Here is a 23,858-nt window from a genome sequence, read left to right on the forward strand (position 1 = left end):
TGAAAGTAATTCAGTTAAAAGCCATTTAAAAATTACCAGCATGAACTTAAAAACGAAGTCTACATAAAATAAAATAAGGAATTAGATCTCATGCCAGCAGTTCTTGCTCAAGGGATAATACTGATTTTTCAGACACAAAATTAAAACTAAAAGAACAATGCAATTAATTAATCTTGCTTCCCAAATGCACACCGCTTTGTCACACAGTGTCTGCAGCTCATTCTATATGTATCAGAGATCACTGAATTCCAAGTCTTAAGAGGAAATGTTTGAATCTAAGCAGAATTGTAAGCCTTTTATTTCAACCAGAGAAAACTCTGTTCTGCATTCTCACTGCTCTGAATCTATTATAAAGCTCCATTTCTAAGCGATGGATACAGATGACTGTACCCAGTCTGGCCCATAACCTTCAGGGGAATGGGAGAGCATATATTTTTAAAATGCATACCTGGTTTCATTTAGAGGAGGAACAAAGAAAATATCTAAATCAGTAAATTGGTCACAGTTATCACTTGTGACTTAATAAGATTGTGTCTTACTCAATACTGTAGTCATTAGGGTTTCTAGTATCTGAAAATGATGCCAATTAAATCTGACAAACTGATATATATATATTATTGTATGCTTACATTTGCCCCAATGGCTAACCAGTGAATTTTGGGTATTGTCAAAAAGGGGCCGAGATGGAAAAAGCTTGGGGACCAAAGGCTGCAAAAGCTACCGCTGGCCTGACCATGTTATCTGAATCATGATCTTCTTTTTCCATAGAAGTGTTAGGACAATCCATTTATTTTTATACCTATAATTTTACGTATGACTGACTTTGGTAACTAAATAGTACCTCCAAATTAGAACTTGACAATAACTAACATTAATAATTATCACTTTATTGGGAGTAAAGACTTGGGAGATGAAAGACTCTGTTGGATAATATTCATACTCTACTCCCTACAGGACCCTTCTGATACCTAAAGTTTGGGTGCTTTCCTGGGGGAGGGAGCAAAAGAGGGTGAGAAGTGCCCCCCCCCCCCCCTTTGCTTTGCTTCGTTTTAACATAAATACGAACACTGGAGAAATAATGTTGTCAAACAAGCTACAAAGCATCTACAGCCTATTAACAGAACCATAAACATTCAACAACTTAAAAAAATTCAAGCACATTGGGGGGTCGGGGGGATGAAGTGCATACATGCCAAGTGCTAGCCAACACTGATGAAAACGAATGTGAAATGAGTGCGGAACTAGGAGAGATGGAGAAGCGAGGCATGCAGTTAGCACTTGTTCACCTGACTGCCCGACAGAGTCAGCAGTGGAGAGAGCGCTAGTAGACCTGGAATGCCGGCGAGAGGCTGCAGGTAAAAGGAATGGTGACACCCACAGGATTAACAGAGGTACCGAGACAGACGCCACAGACCAAAGGAAATGCAGCGACTGCCGCCACGGGCGCGTTTTCTCATGAAAAGAAATGGTGCTAGATATGAATGGATAGCAAGGGCCAATCCCTAAATTCCACGGCTGCTGGCTCTCAGGCAGCTCTTAAATACATAGGCACTCAAAGGCCCTCTGTAAGGCATTCCTTATGGATCAACGAATTCAGACTCCAGGTGGATCTTTATTCCATGAAGCCTCTATCAGCCATTATGAAATATGCAACATGAAGAACATCAGGAGTCACCAGCACCGTCTGAATCCGAGTCGAACAGCAGGATGGATTCACTCAGCCCACAAGATGTCTCATCAGTATGTGATGCACATGTAACCATGCACCAAAAACAAAAGAGAATTTATAATGTCATCTGAACATGAACAGAATGAATCACAAGAAGAGGGCTCAACAACTGGACTTCCATCCTCCCCAGTCAAACGTTTGTTGTTCTGTTGCATGGCTGTCCTAATTAATGAATTTACTTTTTAATTATTGAAAATTTAGTTTTAAGTTTAAATGGCCTTCCTGGGAGAGGCATTTGCAGTACCACGGTATGAACACTGCCTCTGTAATCCAACTGGGGGCAAAATCCTGGTTTGATCTGGAAGACCTCGCGCAAAGTACTTAACATCTCTGTGTCTCCGTTTCCTCATCTGTAAAATGGTGCTCATAACAGTACCTACCTCTTGGGAGTTAAGAGAATTAAGAGCTCATACATGCAGCACTAAACACAATGCCAGGCACAGAACAAACAGTGGTTAAAAGTCACCGTAGTGGTGCTGGTCGTGGCAGTAATAGTGAAGAGTGAATTCCAATGCACATCTATACATTAAATATTGTTTCATTAGCAAGTATTCATAATAAGCATATTAAGTCATCAATCGGAGGAAATGCATGCTAAACTACGTCCTCGTGGAGACAATGACTTTTACAATTAATTATGAAATTTAGACTTGATTCAAACATGAATTTTTTTAACAGAGTGCCATCCAATATGTGGCTTTTCTTTACCTCAGAAAAACCAAACAAGATAATATGCTTCTATCCATTACTCTGGAAAGAACATGATGACTGCACCCCAGAAAGCCCCTCAGTTTAACGGTAATACTGAGCAGAGTTACTTCTCACACACTGGGGTGCAGTGTCCTGCACACGTCAACATTCACTGTCATCAAATATCAAAACATCTCCAGTACAATTTATTCATTAAAGACCATGTCACTTGATGAAATGCACTTATTGGTGGTGTATGTGGTATTAAACAGCAAAGGCTACCTACCTGGTCAATGAGGACACATTTTTATCATCTTACAAAAAGAAAACTTAAGGATTCCTAATTCTTCAAGAAGCACAAAAATAAATCAGCAATCTCTAAAACAGATATTACAAAATAGTCCCTTTACTCAAATAAGGAAGATGGCAAAATGTTTTTTTTATTATCATTTCATTATACAGGTTGATCAGAATCAATTAATAGTTTAAACTAAAAGTAGCTTTTAAGGAATACATGATCTAAATGTTTCTTATAAAGTGTCCTTTGGTTCTATTTCAATAAAATATTTTATAGTAAATCTGTCGTGTAATGAATCCTTTGTCACAATCTCAGTAAATACCCGACAATGGAATCCAAGGTGAAACCATTTACATCAAAGTCTTATTTACAAATGCTAGAGCCCTTAATTTCACTTAAGTCTTGTCACTATAACTATATAAATACATACTCATACCATTAAAATGGCCCAAACAATCTAGTTATAAAAATGCAAACTTAAAGCCAATATACAGTCACATAATTACCTTCACCCCACACTCTTTTTGGAAAGTGAAAGTTGACCATGTGAGTTGGTACAAAGGGGCACTAACACAATCTCACTTATTTATAAAGAGGGTGGGAAATAATTGTTTAAGTGGATAAGAAAAAGAAGAACCCTTCACATTCTTTGAAGGGCGTAGTAAGTTCCCCTGGGGACAGCAACCTCCTGGGACTTATCTACGAATCCCCAGGTCCTAGCCCCAAGCCTGGAAATCAGGATTCAGAGCCCGCTGAGCTCTTCCCTTTGCCTAAGCCTGCAGAGCCCTCACAGACAGCATTTAATACATTTCAGAGAATAAATGAGACATGTGCTGCTTTCAACTGAGGCAGGGTAACAACCAAGCTTTGAAATCAGACCTGGATTCAAACCCAGACCACCGCATAGCTGTGTGACTTGAGAAAGTGGCTTATCTTGATTGAGCCTGTTTTGCCATCCATAACAGAGGGTGATACCTATCCGAGGAACCATGAGGGATGAGGCTCAGCATGGTGCCAGTACACGTGAGCGCTGTTGTTCCTGTGTAACAAAAGTTTTATAAACAAATTTAACCCATGGAGGGAAGCAACGGGCATGGTATAAAAGTTCATCTGAAAAGATGGTACTACTGCCTGACCACCACCAAAGACACATGCCGATGCCGGAGCCCATTCGGAAGGGAAACAGCTGCAGCCACGTCGTCTGCCTCAGTGGGAGCGACATGCATTACGCCCCCTGGGCTGTCACCAGACACAGAGCAGATCCCTTTGCCAAAGAAAATGAAGACAGGCTAGTTCACTGAGCTCCTCGGGGTTTGACTGGGACCCCAAGAGAGCAGCACAACCTGCCTGGTCCAAAGACCACAAGATGTTACACAGGCTGTGTCCATGGACAAGAACAAAAGTGCCAGGATGTGTATGGAATAAAAAGACTGAATTGCCTCTAAGAGACAAAGTGGCCAATAAACAGATTGACTTGTTCACTTATGTAACCAGTTTTCTAGAACAGCGGTCGCCAACCTTTCGGACCTCATGGACCACCAGTGGTCCGCAGACCACGGGTTGGCGACCGCTGTTCTAGAAGGTCAAATAGCGGGCAGGATATACAGAAATAAGTTCTTAACTTAAAAGGAAAAGTCACCAGTTCACTCAGAAAAAGCCCCACCACTGCTGCCCTTGACTGGTTGGGAAATCTGATCTGTCCCTCAGACTGCTGGGAAAGGGCTGACCCACCAGGCAAACTGCATTCCTCCTGGGCACCTCACCAGGTCGCGAGGGCCATCCAGCAGGGCTTCTGCATCTGCTACCTGCTCTTCCTCAGAACTTCATAAAGGACAAGGGGTCGTAAAGGAATATATCTAGACTTTGATTATTGATACCGACTGGGGGGAAAAGATATGGGGAAGCAGTGTGTGACATTAGAAGGCACTAAAACAACTACTAAGACCTTATGCTTTTGACATTTTTATATTTAAAAGACCAGTTACTCCAAGTGAAAATAACAGACCCCTGCCGTCCCCAGTTCCATGTAACACTCGGGCCCTTCGTTATAAGCGATTTCTGCCGGCTTATCAAAAGGAAAACATGCAGTTGTACAGCACTTCACATGACAAAGGACTGAGACACAATTACTGAAGAATACAAACATTTCTTTTATGTGCTGACAGACGACTTTGGAGATTAATAATTTGCATTACATAAAAAAGTAATTTATATGTCCATATTAGAGAAAGGCAGAACTATTAAAGCTAAAAAGAAAAGGTAAATAAAATATCCTATAATGGATACATTTTCCCCTTGTTTTCCTGAAGCCTAGAAACTGTTAAAATACAAATTCTGGAGACAAGAAAAACTGAGGGTGGGGTGGGGAATGAAGAGCCCCAGCTGGGGCCTGGCTGGTGACCTGGGCACGGTGCTTACACCACCTCATGACCAAATATTGTAATTTTTTGTCCTGGGACGGCATCAGGCCACAGACATTAAACCGCCTCTTGAGCCCAGGAAGCATGAAACTATCTAATGAACAAGAAACATCAGGAAGTTTTGCACTGAGCTATATACCTGAGCAATTTATCAAAAAGCTACTTTCAGAATGCTTGGATGAAAGCTTTGAAATGACTCCGTTAACAAAAGCATGGCTAGTATCTTCATTCATGCTGCTTTTAAAATTACTGTCATCATCCTGAAACTGAGCACATTTACTGTCCTACACATGGTCGTGTTTTTTTATTTTTTTTCCTTCTTGGAATTAAACCACGTATGGCCCAATCTCTGGCAAAATTAAACACAAATTGTAGAAATTCAATGAGTAAGAATAAACTCTGCATTAGCTCTTCTTTCAAGCAGCAGTGAACTTGGGCTAAGCTTCATCTTATGTTAGAAATGAACACACGGATGAGCTTGCCCGGCGAAGTGGCCATAAGTAACAGCACAGACTGAAGTGATGCTTTTCCTCTAATACTGAAAAACTGGAAAGGCTCCGAACTTACGCATGCAGAGGGGACAACAAAGGGTGGCTAAGGAAGAGGGAAGGAAGAAGAAAGGGCCACGGGACAGCAGGAGGGAAAGCAGGTCATTCCCTGGCAGTGTCCGGGACAGCACCTGGAGCAGGGACAGGACGCTCCGAGAGCCAGCGCCTCCGTGTACTCACCCAGTGGAGGGAAGCCCCGAGCAGGGCTTGTATCTCGGCTGCTCTCACGGCTGGTATCGCGGCTGCACCCCTGACTCATGCTGGGTCGAGGGATACGGCTGCTCCGTGCTAGTGTGCAGCATGAGGGGTTTCAGAGAAGGTGAACAAGTTTAATGAAGACAGAAAAACTCACAAAATGTCAGTCACATTCCATTAACGTAATCACGACATTGTCCTGATGACTGAGCATGTACCCCTGCTACGTCTCCTGACGGCCGTGCCAACAGCAGGAGGTTTGGACAAAAACTCAACTATGCTCTATGCCTCAGAAAGCTGTGAATTTTGGTGTGAAGGTAAAACAACACCTCAGTGTAAAAAATGAAAAGAAAGCTTCCAAAGAGCAAACTGGCATCAGAAAATAAAAGCTCCGTCTTTTAGAAATGATCATTTTTATGGCTTTGGCAACTTCTTTCTCCACTGGAGGGTAAAGGACCAAAGCCATTTCCATGTGCACTGGGTTCTCAATTTAGGTGAAAAACAGCATAAGGGTCCTGGGCACTGCCATCCATGAACTTAACTAACTGACAGCCCACCTCTCCCAGCCGGGCCTTCTTTACAAAGGGAAGCCCCTGGACTGACAGCTAGAGAACCCGTGCACTCGAGTGAGTGCGTAGACGTTCAAACACACTTCACTATCGAAACCAACAGAGAGAAAGAGCTGGGACTGCTGTCCCTTTTTACTGGTCCTGACATTAATTCCTGCTTTTTCTATGGGAATCAAAACTCGGCCTGCGTTCCTTACTCAAGCACCTTCATCTCTCCAGCCTTACACAGTCTAATAGTGATGGTCTGATAACCCAGCTCTGCACCATGACATCCCTCCACTGACCTGAAAACGGCCAATTACTTTATGATTATCTACAGATAATGTTATTATACTCACATTATAAAACACTGAACACACAATCACATAAATAGCATAAGGTTTCTAATATAACCTGGCTATAAAAACACAGAAAAGATCACTATGCCCTTATTTTTCATTTTATTTTGAGAAAACAGAAATACAGTACTGGAAAAGTATTTGGAAACACCCTGACATATTGCAGGCGTATAACCACCAATGTCACAGTGATGGGGACAACAAAGATCTCCATCTTGCGAGGGTCTATTCTTCTGGACTGGGTAGAAATGCCTTCTTTAGAAATTTTGGAAAAAATAAACTTGATCCACTGATGTAAAAACATGGCTGTTTTCAGATCAATGCATCAATGAGCATAATCTATTTATTTTAAAGCAAAGGTATGTTTACTGTATGGCCAAACCACAACAAGAATACCTTACAAACCAGAACTGTGAAGCCCTCGATAAAGACTACAAAGGTAGAAAAGCAACCAACTTCCGACTGTGGTCTTTCTCGGGGCTAGAGTTCAATTAGACCCGAACGCTGAGTGAGTGGTGTCCAACGGCTCAGGGCTGCAGTGGCGAGTACAGGAATGCAATCTAAGCAACAGTCAAAACAGAGTTGCATCTGGAAGTCTCTAGTAATTCCTAAATTCTCCTTCATCTTGCCAGTGACATGGTGCACTGAGTTTCCACTCAAAGTAGCAGTATGTAATCAGCAATGTTTGAAAACATTCTGAATAGCACCTACAGTGAGGGCAAAACCAGCAGATGCTAAACTCTTAAAAAACAACAACTAGCGAGTATCCACTGACACCGCCAATATATGACCGGTTGCATAGAACCTACAAAGAAGCACTGCTTGTGCTCAGAGGATCGACACCGCATCCAATTCATGCAGCGACCTTGCAGTGCCACGCTCACTCACTGGCCCGGCCACTGCGCTCCCCTTAGGAAGGCTAGGGAGAAAGTCGGCATTTAAAGAGCACGGTACTGTGAGGTGAGGCACACATGGTAATACTCTGGCTCCCTGAGGAAAGGCACACATGAACATCTTGTCTGCTGCACTGCCTACTCCAAAACTCATAGTCAAAAGTAATAGAAACAGTCCCGATAGTTTTTAACGTATGTCATGCTTAGCTCAGCATTTTCTTGGAGTTCTTGCCCAATTACTTCTGAAATTCTACCCAGCTCTCACTCCCTCCCTTAAACTAACATACATGCTGCAGCAATGGGAAATCTGCTTTCCCTGCTTTGTGAAGACAATAAAGGGATAGATATGATCTGAAACAATGTGCACAATTCTTAGTAAGGTTTAGCCTCCTAGTACTTCACCAAGAGAAAGTTCCTTCGCGCATCCATGTTGCCTGACTCCTTTAACATATGGCTAGTAGTAACACAGAAGAATTCCGTTTATAATTTTGTAAAAATCTTCCCATATGGTTGCTCCAAACCTCATTAAAGCACCTCTAGTGGTGACATCAACAGTTTAAATGTTGGATAATTTAAAACACTTATAATACCTCCTCCAGAGACCAATCTATACGAAGGATTTAAAATAAGTACATAAATAAATCATTTTTACGAGGACTAATTAATCAGGTGGTAAAAACCAAAAACAATACACCAAATCAACTTGCCTTTGTATCGAGTGCCCAAAGGGGACATTCCATGGGAGCACAGGGAGGAGAAGGCCCGCAGAGGAAGAAGCGATCAACATACTTGCTATCTGAACGCTCTGAAGCGGCGTTCTAGGCAGCTCCGGCGTCCTGTGCTCACACGAATTGCTGGGAAGCCTTGAGAAACTATTTGATTGGTTTTCATTTCCTGAGAGATGCTTTATTCCACCTTTATAGTGTTTTAAGGGTAATCCTGACCTTTGCCTTTTAAGGAAGAATTCTACCAGAACTTGAGGAGTACAAGAGGAATAATGAAAAGTACCAGAAATTAAGACATAAACTATCTCCCTAGTCTAGATATTATTATGTTTTAGTCTTGTTCACAGTAGTCTAATTTAACTGCTGGAAGTTAATTATTAATTTTTAATTCTTTCAAACTATTTTAAAGCAGAGAGTGTAAAAGTATTTTAAACATATACCCACAGAATGTAAACTGCAAAAATTCAAATCTTTCTTTTAGCCTTTTTAATAGATGAGCAGGAGAAGAAAAAAAACAAAGGCAAACTTCTAAAATAGAATTGCTATGAATGTCAGCTACTTATGTGACTTTATTATTAATCAAAAATAGAATAAAAGACAAAAATGAAATAAATTCACAAAGAGTATATTCTTCTATTTTGGTTGAATAGTTTATGAAGGAATGAATTGCCAAGAAAAGACATGGTACCAGGGTTTTATTTGGTTTCTTTGCTATTTTACTGGAATTGCATCCTATTTTGCTTAAGTAAATACTAATGAAAAAGAGCGTGGGTATCATTTTTATCACAGATGAGAAAAGAAAATTTACTTAAGAAATATTATTTCAAGCAAAAAAAAAAAATATAGCTGAACCAAACATAATTTGTAGATAACTAAAAGCAATTCTCAATGCAAATTATAAGCCTACCTTAGCTATAATTAAAATTACTAATTAGTTTGGGAATTATATAAAATATTCTTAAAAGATGATCCCTCTTATTTTGAATATTTATATTCAAAGTTGCTATGCAATAAACAAAATATTTAGATACACAGGCATATACCCAGTATATACTAAATGATCACAGAAATATACAACCTATTACTGAAAAAATGCTAATATATCTGACATCCTATGAACTGGAATCTCTAAGATTATCACAGGCAGAAATGGGAAGATACATTTTATTCATATATGAATCTTTATATCTATGTGTATGTTCTTATTCTCCCAATGTGCAGATATTTAAATAAAATACCTATTTTATTCAGAATTATATGTATGACCTCAAAGCTTGACATATAACTAACTGATTCCCATGATGATCCAAAGGAGGGAGCATCAAGGAAATAATCTGCTTCAAAATAATGTTTTAAATAAAAACTCTTCGGAAGGAAGTGGGCTCCTATTTAGTTCTTACTGATGGATGATGTTTCATAGTACCTCTTTTAAAAGCTTATTAAATGTGGTCTTTTCAACTATCCATAACACAAACTTCATAGTTAAGACCATGGAAAATCAGGTCCTAAAGTTATGTTAGATGACTAAAGTTGATTTATTTTCCAATTTCAAAAAGGTAAAAATGGCATCCTTAATAAATAAAGTAAAATCTCCCCCACCCCTAATTTAAAAGTATGACTCTAATCTGGACTGCCAAAACATCCTATGAATTTAATTAACTATGGAAAAAAAAACAGCTTAAATCCTCACACCCAGATTTGAAATCAAATGCATTTTTCAAACAAAACCAGATCCAAACACATATGTTAGACTATCAACTCTGAAATTTATATATTCCAGCCATGATTATTTTCTCTAATTTTACCCACATTACTTGTTATTACTGGATCCAAATAACTTGTCAGCTCAGACAGCATGCTATGTAATGCCACTTTATGTTGACATTATGTAGAATTAACCACTGCTTGGTTACATTTCTCACCTGCTTTGGAAATGTTAGTCAAACCAAATCCTATGCATTCTCCTTACATATCTGCCTCTGCCTTCTCTTAGCTCAGGCAGCTTTCAAGGACTTTCATGAGCTGGATGCTAAGAGCCCCTCTGCCCTCATCTCCCACCCCACCCTAACCAACTTCCTTTACTGTAGCCAAATATGAATTACTTGTGTTACCCAGGATGCACTATGCTCCTGCTTGTCTGACTGCTGCTGCACATGCTCCTCTCTGCCCTACAGCACCTTTCTCCTCATCTCCCCACCTTATACTTCACCACAGTAGGTTCTACTCTGGGGAACCGCTCCTAGCAGGAACTAAGGAAGAAATGGGGCACACTCCTTTTCTAGGACAATTCTTGCTTTCAAGTAAAACTTGGTGCAGTGGTAGCAAGTACTATGGGATTCTGAGGACTTCCACGCCACGGGAAGCGAGCCAAAGGATCCCAGAGGGCCACGTCATCGTATTTGTTATACTCTATACATTTTCACCTCTAAGACCGTAAGCTATTTGAAGTCAGAAGTTCAATCTATTTCATTTACTTCCATTCCTGAAGTCTAACAAAGTACATTGCACATCACAGTAAACATTCAAGTAAAAGTTGTTAAGGAGATAAATGAATAAGAAACATAAGCCCATAAGACTAAAAAATATAGCACTGATTTCACATTAATAGATTTTTACCCTTAGAAAGCAGGTAAAGACATAGAGTTTGAACATACATTTTGCATAATATATTACAACAGACTACTACCTTTTATATTAAAAAGCAGTGTACAATTAGATTTTTAATAGAGGTAAAAGGTCTATACACTATTACAATGAAACTTGATACTACAACACAAAAACAAATACTACATACTTCATTTCCATCTAGTCCTGGATTTTATGTTTGAACAATACTATGGCAAAAGTAAGTATATATATTTTTGACTATTTTCACCAATTAGATTAGAGAAGATCAGAATCAAAATAAATGTGGACCCTACAAATTGCTTTTGAAATTTTAGGTTAATAGCTACTTAGTGTTAATCAGTGAAAAGCAACATTGCTTCTACGCATACAGTAGAAAACCCTGCCCATTCCCCCAATTCTAATATTTTGCAAAATGACTCAAAAAAACGAAAACCCACAACGACACAATTCTTCCTCATCAATCTGAAATGGTAAGCCCCACACACTTTTCAGTTATAACTGAAACCTGAACATGCCATAATCTATAAAAAGCACAAATCAAAATGTCTTTTTAACACGGGCAAAATGGCATCCTCCATTCAAAAACAAAGCTCTATTTGCCACATTAGAAAAGGTATTGGATTATGATAAAAATTCTGACCAAGTTGGAAATGGTGTTCCAGGGTCTTGGAGAGTCCTTACCTAGTCCTATTCGGTTTGGACTTGTTTCTCGGCTACATCCCTGACTTCTGGGAATCTTGCTTCGTTTTTCTGAAGGGAGTGTCACAGGCGGGCCTCTTGAGGAACCCCCAGCAAGGCCACTATAACCACTTCCCAACAATTTCCCTGGAGAACTCGACCGGCTGCCAGCTAAAAATGAAGCAAAACAAAATTGAATAATGGATATAATCAGGGAATAAATGATAGTATTTCAGAAACCAGTTTATACATTAATTTGGATCAAATATAAAAATAGCTTTGTAGTTGGTGTTAGTACTAATTTTTTTTAAACATTAGGAGCATGAAAGAATATTAAAGTATCATAAAAGAATATACATGGACAGTTACTGGTGCCGTGCAACAAAAATAACTGCAAAACTTCTGATTCAAAAAGCAGGATGAGTACAAATAGCCTCCCTGTTCCACAGAAAATTACTAGAAATAATCTCAATGGCATTTATTTAGTGTTTTGTTCTTTTTTTCTGTGACAGTTGATATGCCACAATTTTTAAGTATAACTGCTGGAAAAGTATAAATGTTAACAAAAATTTCTTAAACAGTCGTGATAGAAAATGGATTCAAGAGAACTCTATTAATTTAACAATTTGAAGAAAAGGGAGAAGGGGAAGAAATAAATAGAACATGATAAAAAAATCACAAAATAAGATGCTAGGACTAAGCTCAAATATATCAGTAATCATAATAAATGCGGCTATGCCCTAGCCGGTTTGGCTTAGTGGGTAGAGCGGAGTGAAGGGTCCCGGGTTCAATTCCGGTCAAGGGCACATGCCTGGGTTGAGAACTCGATGGGGGGGCGGGGGGGCCTGCAGGAGGCAGCTAATCAATGATTCTCTCTCATCATTGATGTTTCTATCTCTCTCTCCCTCCCTCTTCCTTTCTGAAATCAATAAAAATATATTTTTAAAAAATCTTAAAAAATAAATGTGGCTAGATTAAATTCACCTATTAAAAGACAAAGATGTTTGGGTTGGCTTTAAAAAAATAAAAGTCAAATGTATGTTGTTTATAAGAAACAATAACATACCTAAAACAACAAAATAGAGTAAAACACAGCATTAAAAAAAGAACAAAGGATATATTATATTGATAAACAAATTGTCCAAGAAGATATAATAATCATGAACCTTTATGCTCCAAATAACATAGCTTTGAAATATAAAACATAAAACTAAAAATACAGGAAGAAATGGAAAAAGTCCTAATTAAGAATATACCACTCAGAAAGACTAATAACCACTAAAAAAATAACATAACTCGCAGAAACTGACAGAGTAGTCAAAATTATACAGACATGTATAAACACTTTCCACAGACACAAGTGTAACTCAACAAACGGAATACACGTTTTTCACCTTTACACATGTACTACAAAAACCAACTGTATACTAAGCCTCAAAGGAAATCTCAAAAACCTACAAAAGTAGCAGCCATATAGATCACATTCTCTGAGATGTATGCAATAAATTATAAAATAAAAACAAATGATATGCTTAGTAATTTTTATTATGGCTAAGTGACTAGATACGTAAATAACCATTTCTTAGGGTCAAAATTATCTATACACCCAAATGACAGTAATTTACTTAGATCATCTGCTTAAGTACAGAAGGCAATAAAATTCTAAAACAAAGTGCACATTATTATTTACCAGAGTAACAATGAGCCAAAGGTAGAACCTTCGAAATAACACTTTACTGGAAATTACACACACACACACACTATTCAAATGAATCATTGAGGTGCATACTCACAAAAATTAGTACTCTATAATGATTTAACTATAATTTAAAGTGAAATTCATTTCAAAAATCACAAGTACACATTACCATGAAGAACCCACCTCATGATCCATTAATTTTGCCCATAAAATTTGAGCATACACATAAACCATTAAGCTATGTAAAAGGAAAAAGAAAACCTATTTCAAATTTTAGATTTTAACATACAGAAAAAATGCAGAAAGATTATTTAAGCTCATAATATAAAAATTAATATTGTGCAAGGAACATGGGTGAGAGAGAATGAACAAAACAACAAACAAACAAGAAGAGAAATGGCTTACCACCAGCAGGATTAGCAGATCTGGATCCTTGATTATGAGAGCAGACCAAAGAACAGGCAAGAAGTGGATTAAAAGACAATAACACAATACAGAGGTCAGCATGCAAACACATGTCTTTGTTCACAAACTATCTTTTTCTAGCTCTTAATCCTCCTAGTCTACTTTGTACTCATGTTGATTGTCTATGTCACACTATTTAGCATTATTTGTGGTCTGTACATGGAACACTTACAAACCCACAATATGCCAGGCACAGTGCCTGACGTATGGGATGCAGAGAAGAGTAAGAAAGTGATGACCTTCTGGGAGTACATCTGCTCTCTGGCTCCCAGCAACCTGAGGGAAGTGACGTATCTGTGCATCACTACCACCTAACAGGGCTCACCACCAGGAGTGCTCAATAAGCAGCAATGAATTAAAAAGAGCTACTAACAGTTCACCGGAGTGCCTGATGCCAAATCCTCAAATATGTAATATTAATCCTCTAAGACTTAAAGCCTCAAATATTTAAATCTTCAAATATTTAAAATACGTGAACTGTTAAGAGCCCTAAATCTAATATTAATAAAATCTACGTACTATTAAACCAGGACTCTGAATGCTAGTATATCTATATTTGTAATATATATATATATATATATACACACACACACACACACACACATATATATATATGCTCATATTTTCTTCCTATCAAAATTATTTTTAAAAAATATTTAATTTCTACTTATGAGTTTAAGACCCAGGCTTGATCACTTGTTGCTGTTGTCTCCTGCAGTGGGTGGAGTAAAACGAAGTTTTTAAGGTGGAGCCCGAAGGCAGGGAGAGTGCAGTGTTTTTGTCAGACCTAGTTAAGGCTCAACCATCCCCCTCAACACCATTCCAGAGGGACTTTCATCCTCACCACCTCTAAGCAGAGGACCAGCGAGGAGCAGGGACCCCGGCAGAGGCCAATGCCAATACACGCCAGACATAAAGGAAGAAACGTAAAACTCCGTTCAACCCTCACTCTCTAAGAAAGGAACTAGTGCTACACAGCTAAAGGGTTAGACACTTTTTATTCAACTCAATGTCAACATATTGAAGCTGAAAGAGACCATGACCAGAGTATGAGATCTGCTTGTGGCTCCAGACAACACTAGGGCTCAACAGAATAACAGAGCCGGGGTACTGTCCCTGAGGCTCTAGAAGCTTCTGGGCTACACTTTACAATCTGTGGTGTGGTGTGTGTGGTGTGGTGTGGTGTGTGTGGTGTGGTATGGTGTGGTGTGTGTGCTGTGGTTGGTGTGTGTGGTTGGTATGTGTGGTGTGGTGTGTGTGGTATGGTGTGGTGTGTGTGCTGTGGTGTGGTGTGGTATGATGTGGTGTGTGTGCTGTGGTTGGTGTGTGTGGTTGGTGTGTGTGGTGTGGTGTGGTGTGGTGTGGTGTGCTGTGGTGTGTGTGCTGTGGTGTGTGTGGTGTGTTATCGAGTAGGAAAAGGGGCTTCTGTGCCAGACAAGCCTGGGTTCTGTCAACTCACCAAAGGCAGCAATACAACTAACCTTGCGCTTTCTTTCCAGAAAAGTATAAGCTAGCTTAACGTAAGGACCATAGTATCAAAGGGATATGGAGAAGGACCTAAATTCAGAAGCTGCTGAGAAGGCATCCTAAATACGAGGAGAGAACCAAGGGTCTGGCCACAGACCCAGTGCTCTCTACACAGGAGGAGACACTGCAGTGCTGTGTGGAGAGAGCAGGGCAGCTCCTGGGGAGGGGAAGGCCTCTCCACTCCCCGGGCCCAGGAGACGGCCACCCAGCTCCACTCCACATGCAGAGAGGGAGCAGGCGACTCAAAGTGAGACACCAGGGGTGATCCTAGGGATGCAGTCATTCCTTCTACAGCTGCTTTCACGTGTCAGGCTAACAAACTAAGTGACTCAACATATACAGAGAAGCAAGCATGGAGGCAGGCAGCCGTGCAAGCAAGAGCCCACGCTGGCCAGGAGACAGGAGCGGGTGGCGGTGTTAGAACAGAAGGTTAAAGGGCAGAGCTTTCAATGGATTTACTTATGAGCACTGGAAAGAGGACCTCGCATTACCCGGCCTCTCCCCAGGTACGGCTCCTAGATATGACAGAAGGACTGCCTACCAATAGAACAATGGGGCATGTTTCAACTGGAGAGACTTGAGGAGAGGAAGAGAAAGCACATTTTAATGTTTAATGAGGAATGATAAAATATTTAAATCACCTGGACAGGAGACAAAAGTACACTTGAATACTCCCATTTTGTAAGCTTACCCAAGAAACATCAAGATTACTCACAGCATTTTCCCCCTGAAGTCAATGAGAATGGGCTGTTGAATAAAACCTAGTTAACAGAGAACATAAAATAGATTTCTTACGCTGGGACTGTGAAACCACTTTAGCGCGACTGCGGCCTCGACTATCAGAAGGTATAGAGGCGACATTGGTGGTACTCCCGGAGTTTTGCCTTCTCGTACGAATTCGACCTGGAGAATACAGCAAAAACAGTGTTTCCATAGGTTTTCAGTCAGTGCGACCTACACAAGCAAACAACCCACACATGACCGAGGGGCACTGACTGGGCCACCGACAGGGGGAGCAGGTCTTCCCCACCCAGGGTCCTGACATGTTTTCCTAGGAGCACACACAAGCCTATGATCTGTACACACAAATTCTAAAAATACGTAAAGGACCCGGGCCGGGTTGCTCAGTTGGTTAGAGTGTTGTCCTGATACGCCAAGGTTGTGGGTTTGATCCCTGGTCGGGGCACATACAAGACACACCCAATGAATGCATCAGTAAGCGGAGCAACAATCAATGTCTGACTGTCTCTCAAATCAATTTTTTTTAAAAAGTTAGGAACTCCTGAGAGTGAGTCATGAACCTATCAGGTACCTCGTGTTTCAATTATTCTAGCATATTATATTTTCAGATGAGGAGGTGATATCTATTGGAGAATATTTTTATCAAAAATTTTTCAGTTAAATTCTTTTTTATTGGCTAGAAATCTGTCAAATGTCCAGAATCAGAAAATATTAGCTGTTGTCTTAAGAAAAATACAATATAAAAAAGGAACAAATGCAAAATATTCAGCAATCAACAAAAACTACAACATCCTGGGGAAAAAATGTGTTTTGATATGTAGCATTAAACTTCTAATTTAAAGCATGTATGCCCGTAAATTTCTAGGTTGCAAATGATTAAAATAAAATTAGCACCTGAAAGTAATACAAAATAATATTGCATGTAAACTGTAATTTAAAAATAATTTTTAAGAAAGAATAAATCTTAGGAGTACCTAGGTCCTAGAAAAACAACGACCTAAAAATAATACAATGTTGTAATCCAGCTGGCATGGCTCATGGCTGAGTGCTGACCTATGGAATCAGGTCACAGCATATGCCAGGTTTGCGGTTTGATCCCCAGTAGGGGGCTTGTGGGAGGCAGCCGATCAATGATTCTCTCTCATCATTGATGTTTCTATCTCTCCCTCTCCCTTCCTCTCTGAAATCAAATAAAAAATTTTTTTAAAAAAAAGTACATTTATGAAAAGAATTTGTCACTCATAGTAAAGCAATCTGTTAACTCCAATTATTAAACCATGAAACCTTACAGTAAAAATGAATTCAGAAATGCAAAATCATTGATGTTCAGACTAGTATGATTAGGGGTTAAACTTTTTAAAATTCAGGCATTTTGTGGTTTCCAAGGGATACAAAATGCCTCTCCGTCCATAATTCAATCAGAATAGGAATCTGATGGAGAAAACACAAACCATTTTGAATCCCTATTGGCTTCTTATGTTGTTAAAAATAACTTCTCCCCTACCCAGTTTGGCTCAGTGGACAGAGTGTCGGCCCACAGACTGAAGTGTCCTGGGTTGGGTTGTGGTCAGGGGTGTGTGCCTCAGTTGTGGACTCGATCCCCCACCCTGGTGGGGCATGTGCAGGAAGCAACCAATTGATGTGTATATCTCACATCGATGTTTCTCTCTGTCTCTCACCCTCCCTCCCACCCTCTCTAAAGATCAATGGAAAAATATCCTTGGGTGAGGCTTAATTAATTAATTAATTAATTAATTAGAAGAATAACCTGTGCAGCCGGTGTGGCTGAGTATAAACCTACGAACCAAGAGGTCACAATTCGATTTCAAGTCAGGGCACATGCCCAGGTTATGGGCTCGACCCCCAGTAGGGGGCATGTAGGAGGCAGCCGATCAATGATTCTCTCTCACCATTGATGTTTCTATCGCTCTCTCTCCCTTCCTCTCTGAAATCAATAAAAATATATTTAAAAAAAATTTATACTTCATCATCTGAGAAAACCTGCAGAAAAGTACACAGAAAAACAAATCATAAGGCTTGAAAAAGTTTCAAAAAAGGGAGGTAAGGAGCAATAAAAGCACTGCATTAAAACTAAAATTAATGACTTCATAGCAGTTTAAGGAAAGACTTACACAAACTCTAGAATCTACAGTAAAATTTAAGAGCTATACCATATATTATACTAAGAGTGTACATGTGTGAACCTAGTTTACAGATGAGGGAACAGAGAAGTGGGGAATAATTAATTTGTCCAAGATCACACTGTTAGTTTGGATACCTGTGCCTGCTGCCTTGCTGGCCTATGAGTGAGGAGTCTTTACTTTCCCATGGAAATCACCGAGCTAAATCAAGGCAGTCACCAAGGCAACATCAACATGAAAACGATGGAATTTAATTTCTTACTTTAAATTTATCATAAAAGATTTAAGTCACAAACAGATTTTTTAAATAAACAGCCATACCCATTCAACTTATAAGACAAAAATCTTCTTTGCTTATGTCCCTATATCCTCTACATTTGGTAATAGGATCCTAAATCCAGTGTTCACCATTCTCTTGTATTTCTTTATCCTTTCAATGTTTTCTTCTCAACAATATTTTCTCAGTTGCATAACTGAAAAAATATATGGCATTATTTTTTATATTTTAAATAGTTTTAATTATACCATAGGGTATATATTTTCCCAAAACTTAGTGTTTTGCTCAACATTTTTTTGGTGAGGTCACTTATGGAACTGATTTTTCTGTAGAAGGTAAAGGAGAGATCCATTTCATTTTTTCCATATGACTAACCTACGTCCAAATCAATTTACTCAATCCCTTTCTTACTGATCTACAAAGCCATCTCCAACATCTACCAATACTTACAGTATATGCAGATGTGTCTGTTCCTCAGCTGTCCATTCTGTCCCAACAGTCCATGTGTCCATAGCATGCAGCATCACCACGTTGTGATGAGCTTTTAACAAAAGTCTTGCTCTTTGGTAGGGGAAATAAACCTACTTTCCCTAAGGCCCTCTGCTCTCCTCATTATGCATGTGAAGATACAATGAGAAGACCTAGCCCTGGCTGGGTGGCTCTGCTAGTTGGAGCGTCATCCCATACACTAAAAGGCTATGGGTTTGACCCCCCAGTCAGAGTGCATACGGGAAGCAACCAATCGCTATTTCTCTCTCACATCAATGTTTTCTCTGCCTCTCTCTCTAAAATCAACAAAAACACACCTTTGGGGGAGAAAAAACAACAACAAAAACACCTATTAAAATATTGACTGGCATTATGCGGCATTTTGGGGGGGAAAAAGACAGCTTTCTGACAATGATCTTCCCACTCACTAATGTTTTCTGAATTTCACTCTCTTCAATGTCTTTCAATAAAGTTTTATATTTTTCCCAAAATATCTTACTAAATTTTTATAGACTTATTACAAGGTGCCTTATATTATGCACAGTAACTTTATTATACTTAAACTTATTGACAAATAAGTTCATAATTATTATTTATATTTGGTCTTAAACAGGAACCTTGCTAAACTCTTATTAATTCTATTAATTTACACTGTAGATTATCTGGGGTTATCTAAATAGAATGTCATCTACAAATAAGACTTCAGGTTTTTCGCTTCAAACAACTGCCCTTTCGTTCCTCTGCTTTTACCCGCTGTCCTAGACATGGGCTGCACCACTAGAGAAAAGCATGGCAGCAGGCTCCACAGCCTTGGGCCACATTTTAAAAAAAGGATAATTCTGAAATTTCACAAAAAGTTTGATATTTCAACAGGTTGAAAAAACCACTTCTATTCCTAATTGCTAAGAATTGCTGTCAAAAACGTGTGTTGAATTTCTAATGCTTTGCCTGCATCTTCTGAGAATAAGAGGATCCTTCTCCTAAGTGTGGTGAGGCATCAGTGTTTATAAAACCTGTGCTAAACAGCCACATCAAGATCTAGACTGCAGTTGAATTCTTCCAACGAGGATCTGTTTGCTTTTGCTAGTTCTATGGACACCAGCAATCCACAGGTACTTTAAAATGATTATCTATTTGGGTTTTCACACCACAAAGGCAGCTGTAAATTCTGAAGGGAGTCCTCTACCCTCGTATGAAGGTTAAGAATGGCAAAATTCCCTCTTATCTGCTCCAGTTTAACAGTTAACTTCTTGTTTATCACTGATGATGTAGGTCTTGGGTGGGTTTTGGGTTGCTTCTTGTCCTCCATATCCTCATCACTCATCACAGCAAATGCCCAGGCCTCCGCATTCCCCAGGGTGCGGCCAGCTTTGGCCCTCACCTACTGAGGTTCCTGCTTTTGCTTTGGAGATGTGTGACTTCCTGCCTTTATTCTGATTAGTGATATGTTCTCAACTGGCAGGATCAATCACACTAATAAATTCTGCAGACTGCTAAAAATGCAAGTTACTTATTTCTTTTTGCCCTAGCTGGTTTGGCTCAGTGGATAGAGCATCTGCCTGCGGACTGAAGGGTCCCAGGTTCAATTCCAGGCAAGGGCATATGCCTGGGTTGCGGGCTCGATCCCCAGTGGCAGCCAATTAATGATTCTCTCTTATCATTGATGTTTCTATCTCTCTCTCCCTCTTCCTTCCTCTCTGAAATCAATAAAGAAATTAAAAAAAAAAAAACGCACTTAAATACAGCTACTTTGTATTATATAAAAGAGCCTTACAAGTACTAGGGTATGCTTTTCTTTCTCTCTGCTACCTCTAACTCATTATAGATGTAAATGTTAGAGGCAGAAATAGAATACATTGGGGACCAGCTACAATTATAAGAAATATTAATCATGCTCTGTTAACCATGATGGTTCTGTTCTGATTAGAGAAAGCACTTTCTACACTCACTGAGAGTTGTACGCCCTGGGATATGGGAGCTAACATTGGAATACAGTTGGTCATCCTCCCAAGAACTGCCCTATCATTATGAAAAGATTTACAACCTTGTGGCACCTAGTCTTGGAGGCACCTGCTCTTCACAAGCCCCTTCCCCTATTACCTGTAATCTGGTTCCTGCCCCTCCCCCCTCAGCCCGCATGACTTGTAACCTGTGATGATTATCCTGTGCCCACTTTCCATGCCTGCAATTCCTACTTCCGCACATAATCTTGTCCTTCTACCCAATATAAGCAGCTGGCTGATGGGAGGGCAGAGCAGATTTCTGTGGGGGACCTGATGCTCTCCCACACTGCCGGCAGGATTGGAATAGACGCTCAGATATGATTCAACCCTTCTCTGCTGAATTGGCTCGAGTAGTGACAGGCATTCCGGACCCCTGGGTGGTCTGGTTACACAATTTTGAACTATGAACTCCTATTTGGCATACAGAGCAGGCAAAAGTAGTCTAAAGCTGTTCATATGGAAAATAATACAATTAATACAAGAATAAACTGTTTTGCATACTCACAATTGTAACCCTACTTTGGCCCCACCCTTTTAAATCTGTGGGGATCTCAAGGAACCAGGTTGAGAGTGGCTTCCTCTGTAAAAGTTCAGTGTTTGTTCTTGTCAGGCACCCTTGGGACCTACCAACCCAACCACTTTATTCATCAGAGTGGGGTTTCCCAGACACCACAGGGAAGGAAGACTGAAACAACCTGCATGACAAGAGAGCTTGTAACAAGTCAGGGAAGGTATTCTCTTCCTCTGCCTAGGACAGTGATGGCGAACCTTTTGAGCTCGGCATGCCAGCATTTTGAAAATACCTAACTTAACTCTGGTGTCAGGTCACATATAGAAATTTTTTGATATTTGCAACCATAGTAAAACAAAGATTTATATTTTTGATATTTATTTTATCTATTTAAAGGCCATTTAACAAAGAAAAATCAACCAAAAAAATGAGTTCGCGTGTCACCTCCGACATGCATGTCATAGGTTCGCCATCACTGGCCTAGGACAAGGTCAAGAGAGAATGGTCTTTCCCAGTCCACTTCCTCATGGACCCACAGCACCTCCACTTCCTCATGGACCCACAGCACCTCCACTTCCTCATGAACCCACAGGACCTCCACTTCCTCATGGACCCACACACCTCCACTTCCTCATGGATCCACACACCTCCACTTCTTCATGGGCCCACAGCACCTCCACTTCCTCACGGGCCCACAGGACCTCCACTTCCTCACGGGCCCACAGTACCTCCACTTCCTCATGGATCCACACACCTCCACTTCCTCATGGATCCACACACCTCCACTTCCTCATGGATCCACACACCTCCACTTCCTCATGGACCCACACACATCCACTTCCTCACGGGCCCACAGGACCTCCACTTCCTCATGGATCCACACACCTCCACTTCCTCATGGATCCACACACCTCCACTTCCTCATGGGCCCACACACCTCCACTTCCTCATGGGCCCACACACCTCCACTTCCTCATGGGCCCACAGCACCTCCACCTCCTCATGGGCCCACAGTACCTCCACTTCCTCATGGATCCACAGAGCTCCACTTCCTCATGGGCCCACAGGACCTCCACTTCCTCATGGATCCACACACCTCCACTTCCTCATGGATCCACAGCACTTCCACTTTCTCATGGGTTCATAGCACCTAGACCAAGCTGGCTTCATGCCAACTCATGATACTCACCTGGTGAAGTCAAGGGCTCATTTCCTGCCTGCCCTAGGGACTCACTTTAGTAACTGAGCCCTCAGGGCATCCTTAAAATCCTTCTTGGGGGCAAAATTTAAAGGGCCTCTACTATGCTGTACTCAGATATTTATTTATTTCATAGACATTGTTTTTTTATTTTATTAAGTTGGTGCTATTACTGTGAATTGCCTGTGTATGTTTTAGAGTCTATGTAAAATAGTCTGTGGTCTTTAGGAAAAACAAAGCCTACTCAATAAATGTAACAAACAGTAAAAATAGTCTTCAGTTCTGTATTGACTTGTTAATGGCATATTCACATTCATTCATTCGTATTGTATTGTATTGTGACAGACAGAAGTAGATATGAAAGAAAGTCACAGTAAGTAAGAGAAATAGAAATAAGAGATATTAGACAACTGTACAACAAAAAATATTCTGCAGGGAGGGACAAGCACATCGACAAATACATCTACCCAGAGAAAAGCAGACCCAGAGGAAAACAAAGAATTGTAAGAGGAGTGCAGTCTTTGGCTTTCATGGAGTAAAGAGAGAACGTCCGTGTCTGTGGCTTTCTAATAGCACCGCTGAAGAGTTTTCCAATCACACTGCCATTCTTCTACAAAAGCCCTCAAATCAGGAAACGGAACCTGCGCACCTGGTTTAATTTGCAGGCGTGGTTTTCCCATATCCCATTTAGCTTAAGGTAATTTTAAATTTCCACTTAGCTTCATACAGTAGGGTGTTTTGGTTTTTGTCCCCCATGTTTCAAGTCTGAGCCAACTCTCAATTTAAAGCAGTGGTTCTCAACCTTCTGGCCCTTTAAATACAGTTCCTCATGTTGTAACCCAACCATAAAATTATTTTCGTTGCTACTTCATAACTGTAATTTTGCTACTGTTATGAATCGTAATGTAAATATCTTGCTATGCAGGATGGTCTTAGGCGACCCCTGTGAAAGGGTCGTTCGACCGCCAAAGGGGTCACGACCCACAGGTTGAGAACCGCTGGTTTAGAGGGTATAAAAATTAAAAGGTTCCTAGGTAAATCTCAACTGTCATCATATTGGGACATTTTGCATACAGATCTATTTTACGACTCATTG

General features: G+C 40.1%; 1 protein-coding gene across 2 annotated transcripts in view; it reads right to left on the reverse strand.

The window, feature by feature from the left end:
• The window catches only part of CLASP1 (cytoplasmic linker associated protein 1), a 270,250-nt gene that overhangs the window by 95,239 nt on the left and 151,153 nt on the right, over positions 1-23,858 (reverse strand). The window contains exons 21-25 of one of the 2 annotated variants that reach the window (XM_070423156.1): positions 16,198-16,305; positions 13,816-13,842; positions 11,715-11,882; positions 5,866-5,973; positions 1,287-1,349 (exon numbers count right to left, since the gene is read on the reverse strand). In XM_070423156.1, coding sequence (XP_070279257.1) covers positions 1,287-1,349; positions 5,866-5,973; positions 11,715-11,882; positions 13,816-13,842; positions 16,198-16,305 — 474 coding nt within the window. The remainder of the gene's footprint in view (positions 1-1,286; positions 1,350-5,865; positions 5,974-11,714; positions 11,883-13,815; positions 13,843-16,197; positions 16,306-23,858) is intronic. The other variant, XM_070423157.1, reaches the window with a different exon arrangement.

The sequence above is a fragment of the Myotis yumanensis genome, unplaced genomic scaffold (genome assembly GCF_028538775.1).
Source record: "Myotis yumanensis isolate MYYU_CA2020_CCGP unplaced genomic scaffold, mMyoYum1.0.hap1 SCAF_8, whole genome shotgun sequence".
NCBI lineage: Eukaryota > Metazoa > Chordata > Mammalia > Chiroptera > Vespertilionidae > Myotis > Myotis yumanensis.